Source organism: Eleginops maclovinus, chromosome 12 (genome assembly GCF_036324505.1).
Source record: "Eleginops maclovinus isolate JMC-PN-2008 ecotype Puerto Natales chromosome 12, JC_Emac_rtc_rv5, whole genome shotgun sequence".
Taxonomy (NCBI): Eukaryota; Metazoa; Chordata; class Actinopteri; order Perciformes; family Eleginopidae; genus Eleginops; species Eleginops maclovinus.
In genome coordinates, this window is record NC_086360.1 from 7,344,393 (window position 1) to 7,363,245 (window position 18,853).

The window sequence follows — 18,853 nt, forward strand, 5'->3', positions numbered from 1 at the left end:
TGCCTTTTTAAATCTTTTATTCTTTAATAATGCTGAATATAACACCAAAATGACAACGGTTACAGTACCATCCCAGCATCAGTGTGTATTCACATTGACAGGAAAGCATTCTTTGCATTCTATTGATTTTTTAATCAAACCATCACAGAATGTACACAGTACTATCTTATGGCTCTTAAAAAGTTCTGAGTATTCATACAGCAGAAATGAAATCCACATTAAAAAGGTATATAAATGGGAGCAAAGCAGCACCATTAAAGTGAAGTGCTACCAACTGTCAGTGCTTCAGGCATCTGAGAAATAAGTAAGACAGAGCTTTTCTAAATAGGCAACATAAGAAAGGCCAAATAATAATTTGAACCTAAGGTGTTGAACCATTAGGTAGCTTTTAAAGCTGGACAGATCCCAGCCCTCCCATTCTTAATTCACAGCTTGATACTTTCAATTAAAGCCATTGTTACGTCAAATGTTGCCACAGATTGTGATCAGACTGCGAAAGTGTTGGGATATGCAGGGGTTGAGTTCACATCTTGGCTGTAATTTAAAAAAGACAAGCAAAATAATTAAAGACAATTAATCAGAAAGCAATAACACCCACAGTGGCTAAATGTTGTATTGTGATCAGGGAGGAAATGATACACGAGTGGGGAAATATACAGTGTCATATGATGCATGTGAACTTTTTATTACCTTTATCCTATTAAAGGGGCTGTATATTGCTTATTCTCTGGCTCAACCTGAAACAACATTTATAGATGTTTTAAATAAAAGCTATTATAAATGAAAGGAAGAAAACTCAAATTAAACATCTCCATTTCCATTACAATACACTGTAAACTGACACTTTTGTTTAACGTAATTGTTTATATATTAAATGTCAGAAACTTGTCTATTGGATTTCTACCTTTCTACTGTAGAGTCCTCAATTCCCTATTGTGTTTATACTCTAGGTATTCTAATTGTTTTTGCAATCATGGATTAAAGTAAACTATCATTACCTTTGCAGATTGCTGATCAGTCTGTTGACCCAGTCCGCCGCTGGGTTCACACAAACTTTAGAGCCATTCTTTCTGGTGACTCTGCGGAGAAGAGGAAGAGGAGTTAGAAAAAATGAATTGTACCAGTTGGTATTAGGATGTTGCTTCCGTGGTATATTTCCTGAAGTGGCACAGTGCTGTATATGTTTATTTTATAGTTGCATGCTTTAGTTTTTCCCATTCTGTGTGACTTTTTTCTCCTGTACTTTCACTTTTATTAGTCGAGTAAACAGTGTTACAATCTGTTATGTGTTAAAGTTCATTCCAGGAGACACTCGATCGACACACAAAAACACAAGTCACGGTTCAGTTACTTTGAAGTACTCAGATACTGTTCTTTAAGCAATAGCAGAACATTTAGTAAAATATGTTGTTTTGCTTTCCTCCTAAGAGACGATATGTTAGAGGCCATGCATGAGGACTGAAAGCAGCCTGACTCTCCAGAGGTGTTATTTTATGTTGCAATACAAATGAGAATGGCGCAGGTTCTATCAGAAAGACTGTCTCTTACACCCTCATTCACAAATTCCCTTTCTTTCAATAAGCATGGCGTATCACTCCCCCAGGTAAAAAAAGAAATAAAAAACTCTAAATAAAATGTTTTGAGTATTTTTTCATAATCTGTCGTAAATATCAAATATATTGACACCTGCAGTCTGTAAAAAATCTTGACTACTCACATGATTTCAATCCGTCGGCAGAGTCCTGAAATGGGAATCACCTCGATTCTCCTGATGACTCCAACACGTATGGGAGAAGGGGTGGTCCGTATGCACAAACACCGCTCCCTCGGAAAAGCTGTGAGATTGACCACAAATGTTACCCCTGAGAAACCTCTGAAAATCTGAATGAATGTGAATACTGCGTCATTTGTGTCAATAAAGACTCTTTTTTTATTCTTAACCTTGGAGAAAGTTTGATACAAAAGATCAAACTCAAGGCCCTTCCTGTGAGTAGATCTTTCTAAAGCTTGAACAGCATCTCACTGACAGCATTTGCTCAGGTTGACATTTCATTGGATAAAAGGAAATGCTCAAATTCGTTTGGCTGAGAAAAAAAGGAGTTAGGATTTTCAGCTGTTTCCAGTGTCAGGAATGTACTTATAACAGATTATAACACTTTAACTTGACTAAAAAGTGAGAATAGTGGAAAGTATGAAGTGTGGTCAAAGAAAACTAGATAATAATTATACGTTAAACTAAAAGAAACAATAAATCAAACGTAGAAAACCCAATGAAACCATCGTCATGGAAATATAAAATGGTATTTTTTTGTCAAACTGCCTGCCTATCAAAATGAAATTTGTGATATAGCATCATCTTAAATGAGAGCTACATAAAGTTCTTAAAAATGTACAGCTTCAATATATTTAAACTATCATTAGATGCAGATGGCAGCTTATTGCTTCTTGGAATTATGTCACACAATTTACCAAAAGACAAAGTCAGAGGAAGCATTCCAACAGACGGGATTACAGAGTTGGAACTCTTTTTAAAAAACAATGAATTATGTATTGAATTTTTCAAGTATAAAATGAAATATGTTACCATGCAGAGAGGCGATGCAGCAGCAGAGCATAAGAGCAGATAGGAGGAGCAATGGTTTGGTCGTCATCTTGCCGGTTGTTTGATCTTTCAGCACCAATGAGGACGTGAGAGTGATGTGAGAGTGTTCAATGGGTTGATGCCCTGGAGTCTGGCTTTATAAAGCAGCAAACAAGGAAGCATGCCACACTTTCCTGTATTGACACATAGAAATGTAAATATTGTGGTATCCTAATTGTTTAGGGGGGTTTTCTGCTAAATAAGTTTGGAGTTTCCTTTTTGAGGGTCTTTTTTTTTTTTTTGCTGATAGATCCACTAACCATTATCCACATTGACACTATGTGGAATCATTTTATTGCATTGACTTTGGTAAAAAAAAATAATAATAAAAAGAAATACCACTTGTTTAAGTTTGATGTTTAAGTCAGAAATGATTTAATGAGAAGAAGTTAAGTTTGGCTGACCATCATCCCCATCTGGCATTGTAGGGAATGTAGAGATATGTTAAACCAAAAGTGCTACCAAAAACCAGCACTGACATATAGAGTGAGTATAGATGTTCTACCAAACAAACATCCCAACAGAATTTGCACATAGAGATCCTGTTCACCAAGAACCCTTTAGTCAGGTTTGGGGAGTTATTACAATAAGAATTACAATTATCTGATTTCTGGTACATTTCTAAAGAATAGAGAGCACGATTACAGTGTTACAAAACATTTTGTAATAAAGGTCGCTATATTATAGGTCAGGGGTGTTCAAACTTTTTTCCCTGAGGGTCACATACAGAAAAACCGACGAAGGGCCGGGCCCCTCACAAGGGGTGAGATATATTTCCTCATAAGTTAAGTTACAAGTTAGCAAAATCAATCAAATGAAGCTAAATTATGCTTGAAAATGGAAGGTGTATAAAGGTCTATAGGGTTTCATTTATTTTGTTGGCAGCTCATTCCTTAAAACAGAAGCCTCAGATTACTGATAATAAGGAGAAATATGAAGGGTATAATACAAGTTATGGAAATAAGTTATTGGGCTTTTTCTTATCAACTAATATTTACTAACCCTAACCCCAACTTGAATTGACTGAATTTATTTTAAAGGTGGGCTTATTAACACAAGAATACTATTGTGTAATATATTTCAACATGTATATTTAAGAAGTACAATAGAAGACAACCTATAGTTTCATTTGTGGGCCATATTCCATTATACTTCTGAATTTGCATTTAGGCAGACGTAATGGATGAATTTTCTTCATGGTTTTTATTTAGACTACTTTACATTTTCTTTATTTGAAATACGTTTCTTTTTTTAATGCGGTAGGTGGACAACTGATTTAACAAACAGAAATACAGTCTATGCTTCTGATGAATGTATTAAGCTTAAAAAGCAGTTGTAAACTATTACTGGAACTACATTTCTGATCTCGGTTTCCCCTTTTCTAAGGTTACACATTAGTATTAACATTGTTATTGATATTTATTTGTTCTTCTTTATTTTGCTATGCATATGATATTGAGGTAATCCAAATTCAATTTAGCCACACGAGGATGCATTGCTTGGGTTTATGGGTCTGCTTACTCTTCAGTGATCTACTCCACATGATTTACAACAAAGACTCACAGAGGTGACACATGAATATGATATGAACTGATTCTGCATTTTACTTTCTGCTGTTTATTTAACAGTTGCATAAGCAGACAAAAATAAATATTTTCATCTGGACTATTTGGGTAAAAACACGTAGAAGGTGTTGAATTGCGGTAGTTTGTGATAATCAGGAACTGAGAATACTTGCTACTTGATACTGGAGAGTACCAAGAGCCAAACTCAAACAGAGCTGTACTTCTGTATTTGGTCACAGACTGATAGCCACATCCTTATTTCTGGTAACTAATTAATCTATGGGGACTCTTATCCCTCCCAAAATTAGACAGGCAGTTCCCGTTTATGAAAATAAGATATATATTCTAAGATTACATTTTAATGAGCTGAGCATGTACTGTAAATACAGAGATCTGCAGGAATCATGTTGGAGACTACCACAAGAGGGTGATGAGTGGGTCTCAGGTTGACGTTACTTTAGGATTGAATTTTACATCCATATGCATGACAAACACAAACTTGGTTTATTCAAGTGAATCAGTTTTCCAAATTGATATGACAAGAAGTTTGGAAGTCCGTGTTAATAACAATTAATAAGTGCATGCGACAGGAGTGCCACAACATGCAATGTGTGCATATAATGCAGCATTTGAAACATTACATGGTATTATGTAGCATCAGTGTGTGTGTGTGTGTGTGTGTGTGTGTGTGTGTGTGTGTGTGTATGTGTGTGTGTGTGTGTGTGTGTGTGTGTGTGTGTGTGTGTGTGTGTGTGTGTGTGTGTGTGTGTTTGTGTGTGTGTGTGTGTGTGTGTGTAGGGGGAGATGTTTTCCATCTGCAGGATGAACATGATATACTCATACCCATTCATTTCCTATGGCGGTCAATTTTGACCGAAAACATCATGGGTGTGTCACTGTTGAATAAATCGCTCAAAACTCACTGCAAGTGGTGATCATCAATTGTATATGTTCAGAGGCCTAGTGTGGAGGAATACATAAGGTCTTGAGGCAATGGTATTAAAAACACAATATTTTTGATAACAAACGAAGTCACTCGGTCAGATTTGACCCAAAACGCAAGAGAAGGGTTTAGACTATTGTAAAACGAAACTCCCAGAATTTGCTTCATTTGCCCTCATCTGTCCTCATGTTCAAGTTAAAACACAACTTAAAGCATTACTGTGATGGCTGTGGTGCTGCAGAAGTGAAACTACAGCATGCTGCAGAAAAAGAACAACTAAACATCCTCGACTGCTTCCTAATGACAGATCCGGGCAGCCCTCAACAGCAAAAAAAACTCTGCAGTCTGTTGGTATGCTTTGGGTACTACAGAAGCCTCTTAATGAGGAACATCTGTCTACCAACAAAAGAAACCACTGAATTTAAATTTCCCGGCTTTCTGCATCAGAATAGAAAGAAAGGTTAGAAATAGTGCTTAGTAAGAGTGTACTGGAAACCTGCTGAACACAGCCAGATTGTGTAATAATCTGCTGCATTTTAAACCCTGTTTAGACTCACATCATTCATTAGTGGATGAGATACTAGGGATCTTGGAACCTGGTAATCAAAGTAAATCATTTTAAAATCCTACTTTTTGCCAATGATACAAGTTAATTTGTTGACATTTGAGAATTTATTTCAATAACTGTGAAAAAAAGCACTTTATATCACAATTATTAGTTGGCTGTTGAGGGCCGCAATATAGCTAACATGGAGTGAATGAACGATAAAAAGGTGTTTGCATGATTTTGAAATATTTGACAGTTTCTTTTTTGGCCTGCCTATATGCAGTCCATCAATAAAGGCACTGTCTGGCCCAAAATATATATTTTTAAAACAACAACAAGTATTTAGCTCCTTCACTTAAGAAAAGAAGCAGCAATTGCACATGATACAAATAATCTATTTCAAGTCCGACATTCAAAAGTATACTTAAATTAAAGTACAGAGGTATTCAAAACTTAATGCAGGCCTCCTTAAGAAATGCAGAGTTACACTAGTGTATTATTGGATCACTATTATTGATGAATTATTATGTAAGCAGCATTGTTGCTCTTAATCAAATTTATTTTTTGTAATGATTAAATCAGAGCGGAAATAAGTACTAAATTGTATAGTCTTGAATTAATCTTGCATTTTGACTTGTTTTTATTATGTGTTCTTATGCATGCGTGACTTAAATCTTTTGTGACTTGCCCTGCCTGATCAGACTTACTTACCATGCTGAAACAATACAACACCAAATGTATGGTAATGTTGCTGGGTATCTGCTGGATGTGATAACACGTCTGGTTTGTTTTTACAGCTGCCCCTAATCAACCAAACTATCAATGTAAACTGGAATAAATATATATTTTATCAGTGCTGTTATAACACCGTGACTCCAGGTCTTATTGTTTCATGGTGCCCACTCCAGATGGAGCTTACGAGACACAACGGGTAAGACTTGCCTCCCCTACAACTTTACCTCCATCGTAGAAAGAAAGAAACTAACCACATCGCACTGTTTAGCAGTTGCAGATGAAACGTAAGATATTAATTAATGAATATTTGAACATTTTTTAAAGTGACTTCGGCCACATAAACCTGACATCACCAGGCAAAAAAAAATCTAAAACATTTAACATTTTTGGATTTAATAAAATATTCTCTGGGTGTTAGGCTTCATTAATCATTTCCTCCTATCTTACCTGGTGCCTCAGTAATGGACTCACCCTACACTGTCCAGCTGGCGCTCTGGAATATCCATTCACCAGTTTGACACACAGTGTCTAATTTTGGTAGTCATGGCTTCCTTAAAATGGAGAAAACCAGCATATAATCTGACATTCAGTTTGGAATCAACTGTGATTATTCTTCCCTCCGTCAACTACTACTATTACCCCCTTTAAATTCTGTTCATTTTGAAATTAGTTTCAGAGTCCGGAGTCGCCTAATTTACCCTCAATCTTTGTTAAACCTCAACAATACAAGTTTTAAGGGTTTTTCTTTTTCTTAAGGCCTTCTGTGGTTTACTGTTTTGTAGAATTTTTTTAAGTGTGATGTGTCAGTCCATGGTATTCACTTTATAATCTAGTTCCAGTGTAAATCACTAGCCTCTTTTTCTACTTGAAAGTTTGTAAAAGAGTACGTTTTTTCATATAAAAGAGAAAATGTGTAAAACCAATGTGAAATTTGTCTGTTGTTAGAAAGGGCCATGCAGGGTCTAAAGTGAGGGCGAATTTTCACAGTATAAATGTACAAATATGGGGCAATGTTTCTGGCCATTTGTAAATCCATCTCCAATATTCACTCTTCTTCATTATTAATTATAAGAGTAAAAGTACTTGATTGGCAGAAGGGTCCCTTTCAGAGTTATATACTTATTACTTATATTATATAATTGGAATATTATGTTTGACATGTAAGCAGCATGTAACAGCTGTTGGAGTTAAATATATAGTGTCCCATAGTTTCTAAAAATGTATCATATGTTTGTCAAATTTGTAACGTAATGTAAAGCTGTTAGATCACCATGGTGAGTCAAATGTCAAATGTTTCCCTTTAAAAAAAAAATGTAACAGTAAAGTACCAAAACATTGAAATACTCAAGTTAATTCAAAGTAAATAAGTAGTGAAGGATACACAGTATACAATGTATAATGGCTCATTTCAGAAAAATATATATTATATAACATAATTATAATTGTTGGCGGATTAATATGATCATTACTTTAATGTGGCTGTTAACTCTATAAGGTTAAGCTATTATAATATATAATTTTGTATTAGTGTTTTGAGTTAATAACATACATCTGAAAGGAAATTAGTATCTTAAGATATACAGTAGTGAAGCAAACGTATTTGTAAAAGTAGGCTTATGTAAAAGTAACAGAAAATGGTAAAGTAGCTCACATTACTTGTTAATTATTGTTCATCAGTGCAGATATTGAAGTCATTGTAGCCTTGTTAGCTAGGTGAGCTAACTGGATAATATAATATAGCCTATTGTTGTAATGGATGCACTGACTGGTTGGCCCTCAATTTCGTTGTTGTCCGATCGCCCTGCATCCGATCTGCAAGGGAGTCGCTCAAAGAAAGTTAAAGATGTGCAAGCCATCGAGGCTGCTCCCAATTCTGCGGAGGTGATGGGATGACGATGGAGAGACTGGGAGGAGCAGTGGCGGTGGATTCGGGAGGGCTATCGGAAGCGTCCATGAGGGAGGAGGGGGGCCCTGCCTGTCTGACAGTGTCAACGCACCATGTCGGAATGGCGGAACGTTTGAACAAAAAGTGCCGCTACTCCGACAATGGAAACAATTTTGTCGGGGTAGTGGCGCGTTTTTAAAAAAATGGAAACGCCGCTACTCCGACAATTATCCGTCAATGACGGAGTAGAGGTATGTCGGAATAGCAGCATGTAACCGTCATACATGTGTCCTTCAAGTGCACTACTGCTGGAGAGTTATCACACGGGGGTAATCATGGCAAAGACATCATTTAATACCGCTGATAAATATCTGTGAGATTAAGTAAAAGTAAAAATAAAAATGTTCCGCCTACATTTCCTCTAGTTTTCAGTAGATTTAAATTCTATCATTTTTAAGAGCTTCCTGCACTGAATTAATAATGTTGTGCAGAGCGCCCTCTTCTGGGGAAAACAATATGATGTGTGGGGAATTTTTATAAACATTGACAAAACATTTCAGCCTCACAGATTTGTTATTCTGGGATCTAAATTATAATATAAAAGAAAGTAGTTAAGGTTTAGTGTTTGACAAAAATATAATAGTTATTCAAAATACATAAGTATAGAAGTATAATCTATTATTTTCCAAAAGAAAGCTTACATTTGATCCAAGAAATTCTCTTATTTCCTCTCCTTTCAATCATACTATTACCTCTCAAATGTGACCTTTGGAGAAAAACCTGGAATAAATGCACTGTTCATAAAGAAGCTTAAACTGGCTAAAATAATAATTTGATATATATCAGTTTTGTTGGGAAAAAAAGTGCTTTCAATAGAATTCTTAAAGTGCATCTAGGCTCTCAAAATTAAATTCTTTAAGTTAAGTAGGATTTCTCATGCACGATATTGACTTGTATTGGAGAACTGCTTTTTGACTGCTTTAATATAACTTAATATATGGAAACATATCCCTGAGGAACAATGTGTATTTTTGTAGAAAGCTCATCTTCAAGTCATTGTGGAAACACATGATGCTGTTAGTGCATTTAGTGATACAGAAGCGAGAACAACACTGCTGATTAAAAACACAACACAGAAACAAACTCAAATTACCTTTTTATTGTTTAAAAGTCATTTCAGCAGAAATAACAAAAAGAAAAACTTAATTCTCTATAAAATACTAGCTTTGTAAGAATATAATAATTTGTTAGAATTTTCTAATTGTAAAAATAAAAAAGCTCAGGGAGGTGAGTTGTGTGCATAGCTTGTTACCAACCTCCAGACAACGAGAAATAAAATGATTAAAATGGGGAAAAAACATATAAATAAATGCTTTAAAAAGAATACTAGGCTATGGTGATGTAAACCCAAATGCAGACTATACAGTCAGTGGCTCATCCCGAAAACTGTGAGAAACCATGTGATTAATAAACAAACAGATGCAAAAATACAAACAGGTAGTGTAAAGAAAAGTGATTCAACCTTTATATAATGAGCTGGATTCAACCAGTGTAGTGTGAAGATGTGGAAGGTGGAAAACTGAAGCTTCACTGTAAAAATATCTTCCGTAAGTACATTTTTGAGTCTTAAAATCAGATTTTTTGTAAACAAGGAAAAATATTCAGCAAAAATAATTATTTTATTTGTGTCGGATGCAAGTAAACAATTTGTCGAATTGTTGTTTGAAAGGAAATTAATTATCAACAGTAAAAATAAATGAAGATTAAAAGACAATCATTTGTTGGTTTCAAAATGGCTTTGAAAATGTGCTGATTATCCCTCTTTATGATTGTAGGCAGATAACATCTGTGTCATTCAACTAAATTCAAGAGAGACTTGATTCTTTTTTTACCCTTTTACAACAACAACAACAAAATGATTTTAAGACTCTTGTCAAAATGAAATGTTCTTACTTTAGGAAAAGTATCTGGTGTAACTCAAATGGAAAAACGTTTTGATTAAAAAAACCATCAACCAGCCAGCTGGTTGCCAGTGTGTGTGTGTGTGTGTGTGTGGGTGGGTGATCTACACAACTCCTCTTTAGTGTTTGATCATCTGAAGACAGCTGTAAACAAACTAACTAAACATCCATGTGAACACCAAAGGGGCTTACAGTCATTGCTCCACCAGGGGGCAACAAAGACTTTTAGAGTCTGCAGAAATCCCTCTTCATGGATTAAACTTTCTTTCAAAAATAAAACCAGAGCAGTTTTGTACCACAGAACTGTGGTCTTTCTCAGATCAACCTCACATTCAACTTTCGATGGCTGATGAGAGAGGAGAACTAAATGAGAAACAAGTGATCCTTCATGGAGATGGAGCAGCAACATGCAGTGAGTATAGGATGGGATTCCCCTGCATGTTACAACATAGAACACAATTAAAACAGAAACAGAAAAACAGTAAACATTATTTCTCTCCTCTCCATCACGAGCACTCACAGATTTCCTGATGCTTCAGAATCATTCAAGAGAAACTTTATAGGCACAAAGTGGTTCTACTGCTTTCCCTGATCAACAGGGAACAGCAACAACAAAGACAAAAAACTAAAAGTGGTTCAGAGTTTTGGCATCTTTGCAGTGGTTTTCTAAACTCTTCACATTCAGTGTTTGGATGGGCCTGTCTATGAAAGTTAACACACTTCAAATGTACATGTAGGATTGTTTGATATGCAATGCACGGAACAGAAAGATCCTGTCTGGCTGTTGGGAAACGGTGGAACCAATTTACACAATCCACAGTGAAACCGCTGAATTGAGCCATGGCTGCACTCCTAGTGGCAAAATAAAAGTGTATATAATCTGTAGTGTTAACAAAAATGACTTGTTGGGTGTGGTGAACATATCATCCTGCAAGTGTTGAGGTAAGTAAACAGTTTATGACGGAGGAATTAGTAATCAATTGGCCAGGTTTCTACCGTTGGTGAACATGAAACCTAATCATCCATACTCAGGGCTAGCCGGCAATGACTTCCTGTCTCTGTCTTCCAGTGGCTCTAATGTAATGTCATTACTGTCACTTTATCACACACATGTTCTCCACAAATGGTCTCTGGCAGTCCGTATTATAAGATCGTTTTGGCCTAAAATGCACCATGACAACCTGGACTGGGAAGGTAAAGTAGATCTAGGTAAGTAGTTTGTAGCACGTGCCTTTGGCTTAAATGTGACTGAAGTTGGAGATGTGGAGATGTGGACTGTACTGTGGTCTGTCCTACTCAATAGTTTGTTTCTGAGCAGTGACATAATATTCTTGACATTAACTGTAAACTCTTTTACCTAAAGTTACGCAGGCCCTAACAAGACACCAATATTTTTAGATCAAACAATATCAGATGGAAGCAGGCTCCATGTTAACCCTTTTCAATTCCAGATAAGAGACTAAAACTGAGCAGATTTTTGTACTAAAATAATATTAATATTTATGCACAAAGGATAAAATGGAAGAGGAGCTCTAAGCTTGAAAAAATTCAAATTTGTTGGCGCTGCTAATGGGGAAACTACAGAAAGGTCTAGGTAAATTGAAATATTGATAAATAAAACTTTTAAAGAATTTTTAAACTTACTGCAGAAAAAGTACTACGACAAAAAAGTATACTGTACTTCAAGCAGTTGGTATGAAAAAGGAAACTTAAACACAGAAAATATCAGTCATCTCAGACGTAATTTTAAACCGTTCCATTCTTTTATGCTACAGTAAGCATAGAGCATCAGTCAGACAAATAAAACCAGGGACAAATGGATGACGTTGCTGTCTGTATCTGTTATCCCCTAACAGGGCAAATGAAATTACCATCAAGTGTTATCTCTTTAATTCTCCAGACTTCTTTGGATCTAAATCCCATCCAAAATCTAGTTAGGTAAACACACCACAAGGCAGAGAATCAGCTGAACGGACTACAGACAAACTTCACATAAAGTGCAAACTGACGAGGTTTTTTCCCCCTCTCAGCATCAGACCTGCTGAAGCTCCGGGAAAACCAGTGAGACAGAAGACGAGACGATCCACAGCTCCACACGTCCACCTCTCCTGCTCCAGGTTTAATGGCTCTCTATCACCACAGGCTCGTACCCGCCTGCAGACACCCTGCAGACACCAAAACACACAGGAACCAGATTCAGAGTGTGTGTGAACAAGTTCATTAGTGTGTTTGATGTGCTGGAGGTTTATCACAGTTACATCACTTTAATCCTTAATTTAATTGGTACCATGGGCATTTATTAACCGTTTATTGTGAAGCGGGGTAAGCTTTCAAATAAAGTACTTTTTAAAGCTCTGAAAAAAATACTTTTAAGCAAGTTTTTATTTATTTTTCAAACTAATGCTTGAAAGTGAATATTGTTTGTTAGAGTCTGTTGATGTGGTCCATTTGTTTCCGTGAATCAGGAAGATTATTTACTGCATTTTTTGGGGATTGACCCCACCAAAGATAAGAGTGCCAGCTTAATGAATGTTATGTAAAAGTCAAGTCAAATCTATAAATCACGAATTTGCCTCTTACGGACTTCCGAATCTTCCCTAACCATCTATGAGAGCCAACCATAAACCTATCAGGCCGCACTTGTTCTAAAGCAAAGCGCTGCGCCAAGAACTGACAGCCTGTAATACAATCTTACAGGAGCAAAAAGTATGACTTAAATCCGGAACAACCAAATTAAATTAAAGATGACATATTATGCTCATCGTCAGGTTCAAACAGGAAAACAGGAAAGGGAAAAGCACAATAGGATCCCTTTAAATAAAAACTGACCAGATATGTGTTTACTGTAAACTTCAACACCTTTTAAAAACTTTATAAGATAGTAAGATAAGATATACTTTATTGATCCCAAATGGGGAAATGTTTTTGTTGCAGCAGCTTGTAAACAAGTTTTGAACATAATTAGAAGAAAAAAAAGAGTGGAAAATAAACAATTATACAATATAAACATCTCAAAACAGAAAATAAACAGAACTAAGAGTGAAAATATAAAAGTTGACCGTGAGAAAAAAATATGCAAACTATCTGACACAATTTAAAAGTGGGATATTATTTACATTTAGTGTGCAAAAAGGACATATTAAATGAAATATAAATGTAGGATGAAGTGTTTAAAATACGCTCAATAATAGAAAGTTATAACCAAGCCTCTCACCTGTTCCCAAGCCTGATGCCGCTGAGCGCCGTCGTTCCGTCTCTGCTGACAAACAGTCGCAGGTTGCTGTCTGAAGGCCAGAAACACAGAAACACAGTAAGCAGCTGTTGAGGGAACCACAAGGCATCGATACACAGAGAAAACACAGAGCTGAAGTGTGTAGGAGAGAAAACTTGGGGATTTTAGCCCTTGCAGACCATTTACATGCACAAAACCCTACTTTATATAGACACAGTACAGGAAGGGAAAACCCCAAAAAGCATAATAGGGCCCCTTTAAATCTAGTTCTCTTTAGTGTGCATGGGCTGTAACTAAGCCCCTTAGTATTTAAGTAGCATATAGCTCCTGTTTTTATTTAGTTTTAACCTGTTTAGCAACCACTACTGAGATTAAAATGTGCAGCTGTTGTTTAAAGTGCTGTTTTTGTCCAACATACAGAAAAGGTTGACGCAGAGCTACGCTATTGATGTTGGATCACTCTGAATCTTATCGGCCTCCACTGTACCTTCAGTGTTGTTGATATCTGCAAAGTTTTGGCTTTGAACTATTTTCTCCACAATGTCATCTGCGTCCATGCGGGTGTCGTTTACCCAAGAGGGGTGACTCTCCACCGAGTCCTGCTTCCTCCTGAACACATACAATAAAGGAAAAATACATGACTAGTTAGAAGAAGCCAAACCACAGTACTCTCCTGAGCAGAGGACATGTGCACTGTACTCTGTGTTCTTACCTGGAGGGCCTGTTAAGGGGTAAGATGGGTCGCGGAGGTCGAGGGGGTCTTTCTGGACGTCCGGCGTCCTTGTCCCCCTCTGCAGGGGTGTCAGCAGGGCAGGCCACGCCCCCAGAGGCGCTGCTTCCTGTAGAGGTGTTCCTGCGGTGTGTGAGGTCTGACAGGCTGGAGGAGCAGGAGTGCTCAGTGCTGTAACCTGCAGGGACACCGGCTTTTAACACAACTTTGGAACGGTTTTATCCTCTTTACAGCGGCTTCCAGGGCATTTAGAATAGATTTCACAGTTATTTTGATTATTAAAAGAGCGCTTAATGGTGCAGCTCTGATCTTGTCTCTCAGTATGTCCCTGCATGCACTTTGATAAGGCCTTCAATCTATTCCAGTCAGCACAGCCTTCGAGATAACTGGCTCTGGAACACCATGCCCAGGCTTATATTAGATTTCCTTTATTATTCCAAAAAGTTTTGCTACAGCAGCATGTTAACAAGAAAATGCAAGTTAAAAACTATAATTAATTACAATTACTTATAAACAGTAAATATATACATATGAGCAATAGACAGATGTATTACTTTATTGCAAAGTGAAAACAGAGCGAAGTCCAATTAAGAAATAAAAGAAAAACTTAAGGTACTATAAAGCTTTGAGCAATTGATTTCTTTTAAAGAGTAACTACATAAAGAAAACCTGTATATTATAATGTTTACATTTGATAATTAATATTTCAGATTTTTTACTCTTTTCGTTATGCATCAAAACACCAAGGCATCATTCCCGTTTAGGATATATATAGTGCACTTAACACTGGAATGTATGCACTCAGCAGCCTTTAGGGTTCCTCGTGTGAAAGAAATATAACCATCTCTCTACAGGTTTAGCCAAATGGACATGTGTGTAACATTTGACCATGCACCCAGTGGGATAAGCTTTAATGAAGGGTTCCCAGAAATTGTGTATAGGACACCATGTAACAGTGACATTTGCTGGAGACCTTTGTGGATTGTCATCACTCTCTCTCTACCAATGGACCTGTATCACTACATTTAAAAACTGCCATAAAAATGTTAGATATTTTTAAGATTCAAAGAGGACATATTATGCTCAATTTAAGGTTCATATTTGTATTTTTTGCCTCTACTGTGACATGTTTCCATGCTATAATGTCCCACCCCTTAGCCTATAATGTGAAATGTGTTGGAGCGCTAGCCAATAGAAGTGATGTCACTATGTTATGTAAGCAAACAAAGGAGTCCAATGGAGGTGGTTCAGGCAGGCGGGGGAGTGTGTGTGAGAGGGAACTATGGGATTTGAGCCTTTTCAAGCCATCTACATGCACAGTAACCTATATAACAGGAAAGGGTAAACCCCCAAAAGCATAAGAAGGCCTCTTTAAATCTAAGCTCAACATGCTTTAATCACACTGCCTGCCTAACCGGATTCCCCCTGATTATGTGTTATGTGCTATGAGAGTTAGTATAATATTGTTATTAAAAATAAATCATTAATGTGGGTATAAAAAGGTTCCACAGAAGGGCTGCATGACACATCTGTAAGTAAATCTTGTACCTGAGATTTTGCTGTGCTGGCTGGCGTAGCTGGAGTTACGAGAGTGACCAGAGAGAAATCCTTCTGCAGGACCGGAGTGGTTGGTTTCTGATTCTTCAAGGAGACCTGAAGGCACCAAAAGAAGAAAAAACAAAACGGTTACCACCTCACATTTATTTATCTCATGTCAAAATATTTATTTTCTTGCTTCCTCTGCAGGATCAGACATCAAGCAGTCTTTGTTTGCTTAAATTCAAACTGTTTTTCAGCAACTGCCTTTCCAAACTACCTGTTGTTTTTCAAGTATTTTAATTCAAAATGAAAAAGTCCTAAACATTTCCAGCAAGGACAATGATTTTCTTTCTTTTTTTTTACTTCTTCCAGGAAGTTTTGTCTCTGATTAAAAAACAGTTCTGGCTGAGGCGGTTGGCCAAGATCTAAGACTCAAGACTGAATCAGATGTTTTCATACTCCTCTCAACTCTTTTTGACACCATTTTATTTGCCTTTTACCACCGCATTTCGGGAGACAATGGTTTAACATAAAAGGGTATTTCTCCAGCTTCGGACCAGGTTTAAGATGTAACCTGGTCTCGGAGTAACCTACAGACTAAAAGAGTCCTATTTAAGGGGTTCAGCTGAGACCTGAGCTGTACCTGAGCTGATGATGGAGGGTCGAGGCTTGGAGGCTCGGCCCAGAGAGACCCCTCCAGTCGGCCCGGGCTCGGCAGTCCCCTCCCCCTTACAGTCCAGCTGCAGGGTGTGTTCTTGTCCCGGGATGGAGATGGATTTTGCTGTGCAGCTAGGCCTGTAGGAGAAAAGTAAACACAAGTTATCAGTCTGGAAAAGATTAGCACAGAGCTGCTTAGCTTGGCAGCCTCTTCACATTCATTGGATTGCCTGCGGGGAAGCTGAGTCATTGCAGCAATACAGGACAGATGAGTGGAAATGTGATGTTCAACAGTCTGGTTAAAAGGTTGAAAAGATCCATAAAATATAAAGAAACCAATTATAATGTATACAGGACTCCATTAACAGAAGGATTTTTGACAAACAACGTTGAATCCTGGAGCAAACTGGCTTTAGCAAACAATATGGAATTGTCCGTAACAAACAGTGGTAATATTTGAGAAGGTTGAAATGCTTGTAATTTGTTTTACAGATTGACTGTTAAAAATATCTGCAGTTCATCAAGAGGGAAATGTGTGGCTTGGTTTATATTGATCAGCTTTTAATCTAGAACTTCAGTGTTTCAAAACTTTTACATTGCTAAAAGTTAGAGGCAAACTCTATTTATTCCTTCCATCAACAAAAAGAACCCGCAGAACTTTTCTGTACCAAGTTTGACAAAGTTAAAATAAAATACCCTGAAATGATTGGATATAGAAAGATCTGTAATTAAGATACAACTGCATATTAATGTGTATAAACACACAACAGACAATACTTCTACTACTGCAGTTCCAGTCTGATCGCCATCAGATAACAATGTTAAAATGGTCAGCACACTAATAATAACAGCAACAGGCTGATGTTATACAAGCTCTGTGACACATGTCTGTCTATAGATTTGGAAATGACTGTGACATGAATACATCCTATATCTCACACTCATTTGAAATACTCACGTCTTAAAACACGGATCTCCAGACAGAAGGGTCATCCCAATTATCACCTTTAAAAAGACAAACAAATACATTTTACCACATCATTTACCAACATGTTTTTTTCAGTTTCTATTGATTAACCTGCATGATTTGACCCAGATCTCTGTTAACGAACTGGAAAGGGGAAAGTCAATTTCCAGTAACTCACTGACGTACGAGATAACTGTACGTCTTCCAGAGGAATGAGATGACAGAGCTACTCGTGACTGTCTTGGCTCTTTGTTGTACAGCGCAGTGTCTCCTGATGGCCTCTGGGTGGCGGTGCAGAATGATCCAGAAGCTCCTTCATCCACAGAGACATTAAACTGTTCAGCTGCGACTGAACTGCTCTTCCAAATCAAATGGGGGAACATGGGGCCCTTTTTTCAGATTTGTAAGGAGGATTCATTTCCCAACAATCCTAGATTAAGGTTTTGCCCACTTTAGAGGAGTATAGACACTGGGCTTGAGGAAGTGCTGCTGTGTTATTATTTATTCTTAAGAAAATGTTGCACTAGCTTTATTATTCTTTATTTATTTGATCTTTTCTGTGTGTGTTCGGTTTTTTACTCAGGTGTTGACCAATACTTCAATTGTTGCTTTTAATATTTTCTTGGACGGTAAATATTTGACTCCCTACTTGTAAATGCGCTCATCTAACTACACTATGTTATTCCAAAGTCAAATAAATAACATAAAAAAAAAACAGTCAATAACTGTCGGTCAAAAATACATCCTGATATTTGCATCCTAAGTGGACCTTGCAAATATTCTAAAATAACAATTTAGAATTTTAACTTGAGTTTATATTTTTTAAACAGTATATTGGCCTATTAAAGAGCATTTGAAGTCTTTCTGTGTATTTAATAGTGTGCATACTTTAGAAACCCACTGTTTGTTTGCCAAACAACAATATCTGTCATTTGGACGGAAAAAACCAAAGCACTTAAACAGAAGTCTCCAGTTTGATATGACAAAGAGCCTATTGATCCTCTCCATTTCCAATCGGGTCCCTTCTGATTAAACTCGAGAATTGGAAGCAATCAATCAAACGGTCAAAGGTCAAAGCCTCAGAGTTAATGATTAAGCTTGCGTCAGGCATAACATTTACGACACAATAAAATCCTTGTTTAGACCATAAGGGGACAGACTTTATGTCCTTTTTTTGTCACTGAACACCCTTCTCCTTGCCTTCAGTATAGAGTTGTCCTGCCGTGTGTTCTTGGTGTCGTATCCTTCCAGCAGACAGCACCGCACAGTGGAGCCAGAACCCGCAAACTCCGCCATGTTGAGGTCTGTGAAGCCCAGCTGAGTGAAGAAGAAGAAAAAGTTAATTCTAGATTCACTAATGGACGGGTTCATTGGCATTTTATTTTCGGCGCGAGAGATCTCTGTGACGCCCATCATTTACTAAATTACCGTAGTTAAAAAAAGTCACAGGC

The 18,853-nt window shown here is 37.1% G+C and overlaps 2 protein-coding genes across 4 annotated transcripts in view; both read right to left on the reverse strand.

Annotated features, from left to right (window-relative positions):
- Positions 1-2,698, reverse strand: LOC134874003 (alveolar macrophage chemotactic factor-like). Of its 2 annotated transcripts, XM_063897958.1 has the most exons (5): positions 2,585-2,698; positions 1,718-1,835; positions 999-1,079; positions 691-737; positions 1-534 (listed from the first exon to the last, which is right to left on the reverse strand). In XM_063897958.1, exons 1-4 carry the CDS (start codon positions 2,649-2,651, stop codon positions 701-703), a joined length of 303 nt encoding a protein of 100 aa, XP_063754028.1. In that variant the 5' UTR covers positions 2,652-2,698; the 3' UTR covers positions 1-534; positions 691-700. The 2 variants fall into 2 exon arrangements, with proteins under 2 accessions (XP_063754028.1, XP_063754027.1); XM_063897957.1 differs by lacking the exon at positions 691-737.
- Positions 2,699-9,460: 6,762 nt separating this feature from the next.
- The window catches only part of LOC134873711 (early estrogen-induced gene 1 protein-like), a 29,938-nt gene continuing 20,545 nt past the window's right edge, over positions 9,461-18,853 (reverse strand). The window contains exons 5-13 of one of the 2 annotated variants that reach the window (XM_063897513.1): positions 18,603-18,719; positions 17,394-17,440; positions 16,511-16,573; positions 16,422-16,459; positions 15,788-15,892; positions 14,222-14,417; positions 13,997-14,118; positions 13,492-13,561; positions 9,461-12,442 (exon numbers count right to left, since the gene is read on the reverse strand). In XM_063897513.1, the coding sequence (XP_063753583.1) occupies positions 12,397-12,442; positions 13,492-13,561; positions 13,997-14,118; positions 14,222-14,417; positions 15,788-15,892; positions 16,422-16,459; positions 16,511-16,573; positions 17,394-17,440; positions 18,603-18,719 (804 nt within the window). In that variant the 3' untranslated portion in view covers positions 9,461-12,396. Of the gene's footprint in view, positions 12,443-13,491; positions 13,562-13,996; positions 14,119-14,221; positions 14,418-15,787; positions 15,893-16,421; positions 16,574-17,393; positions 17,441-18,602; positions 18,720-18,853 lie in introns of both variants that reach the window. The other variant, XM_063897512.1, reaches the window with a different exon arrangement.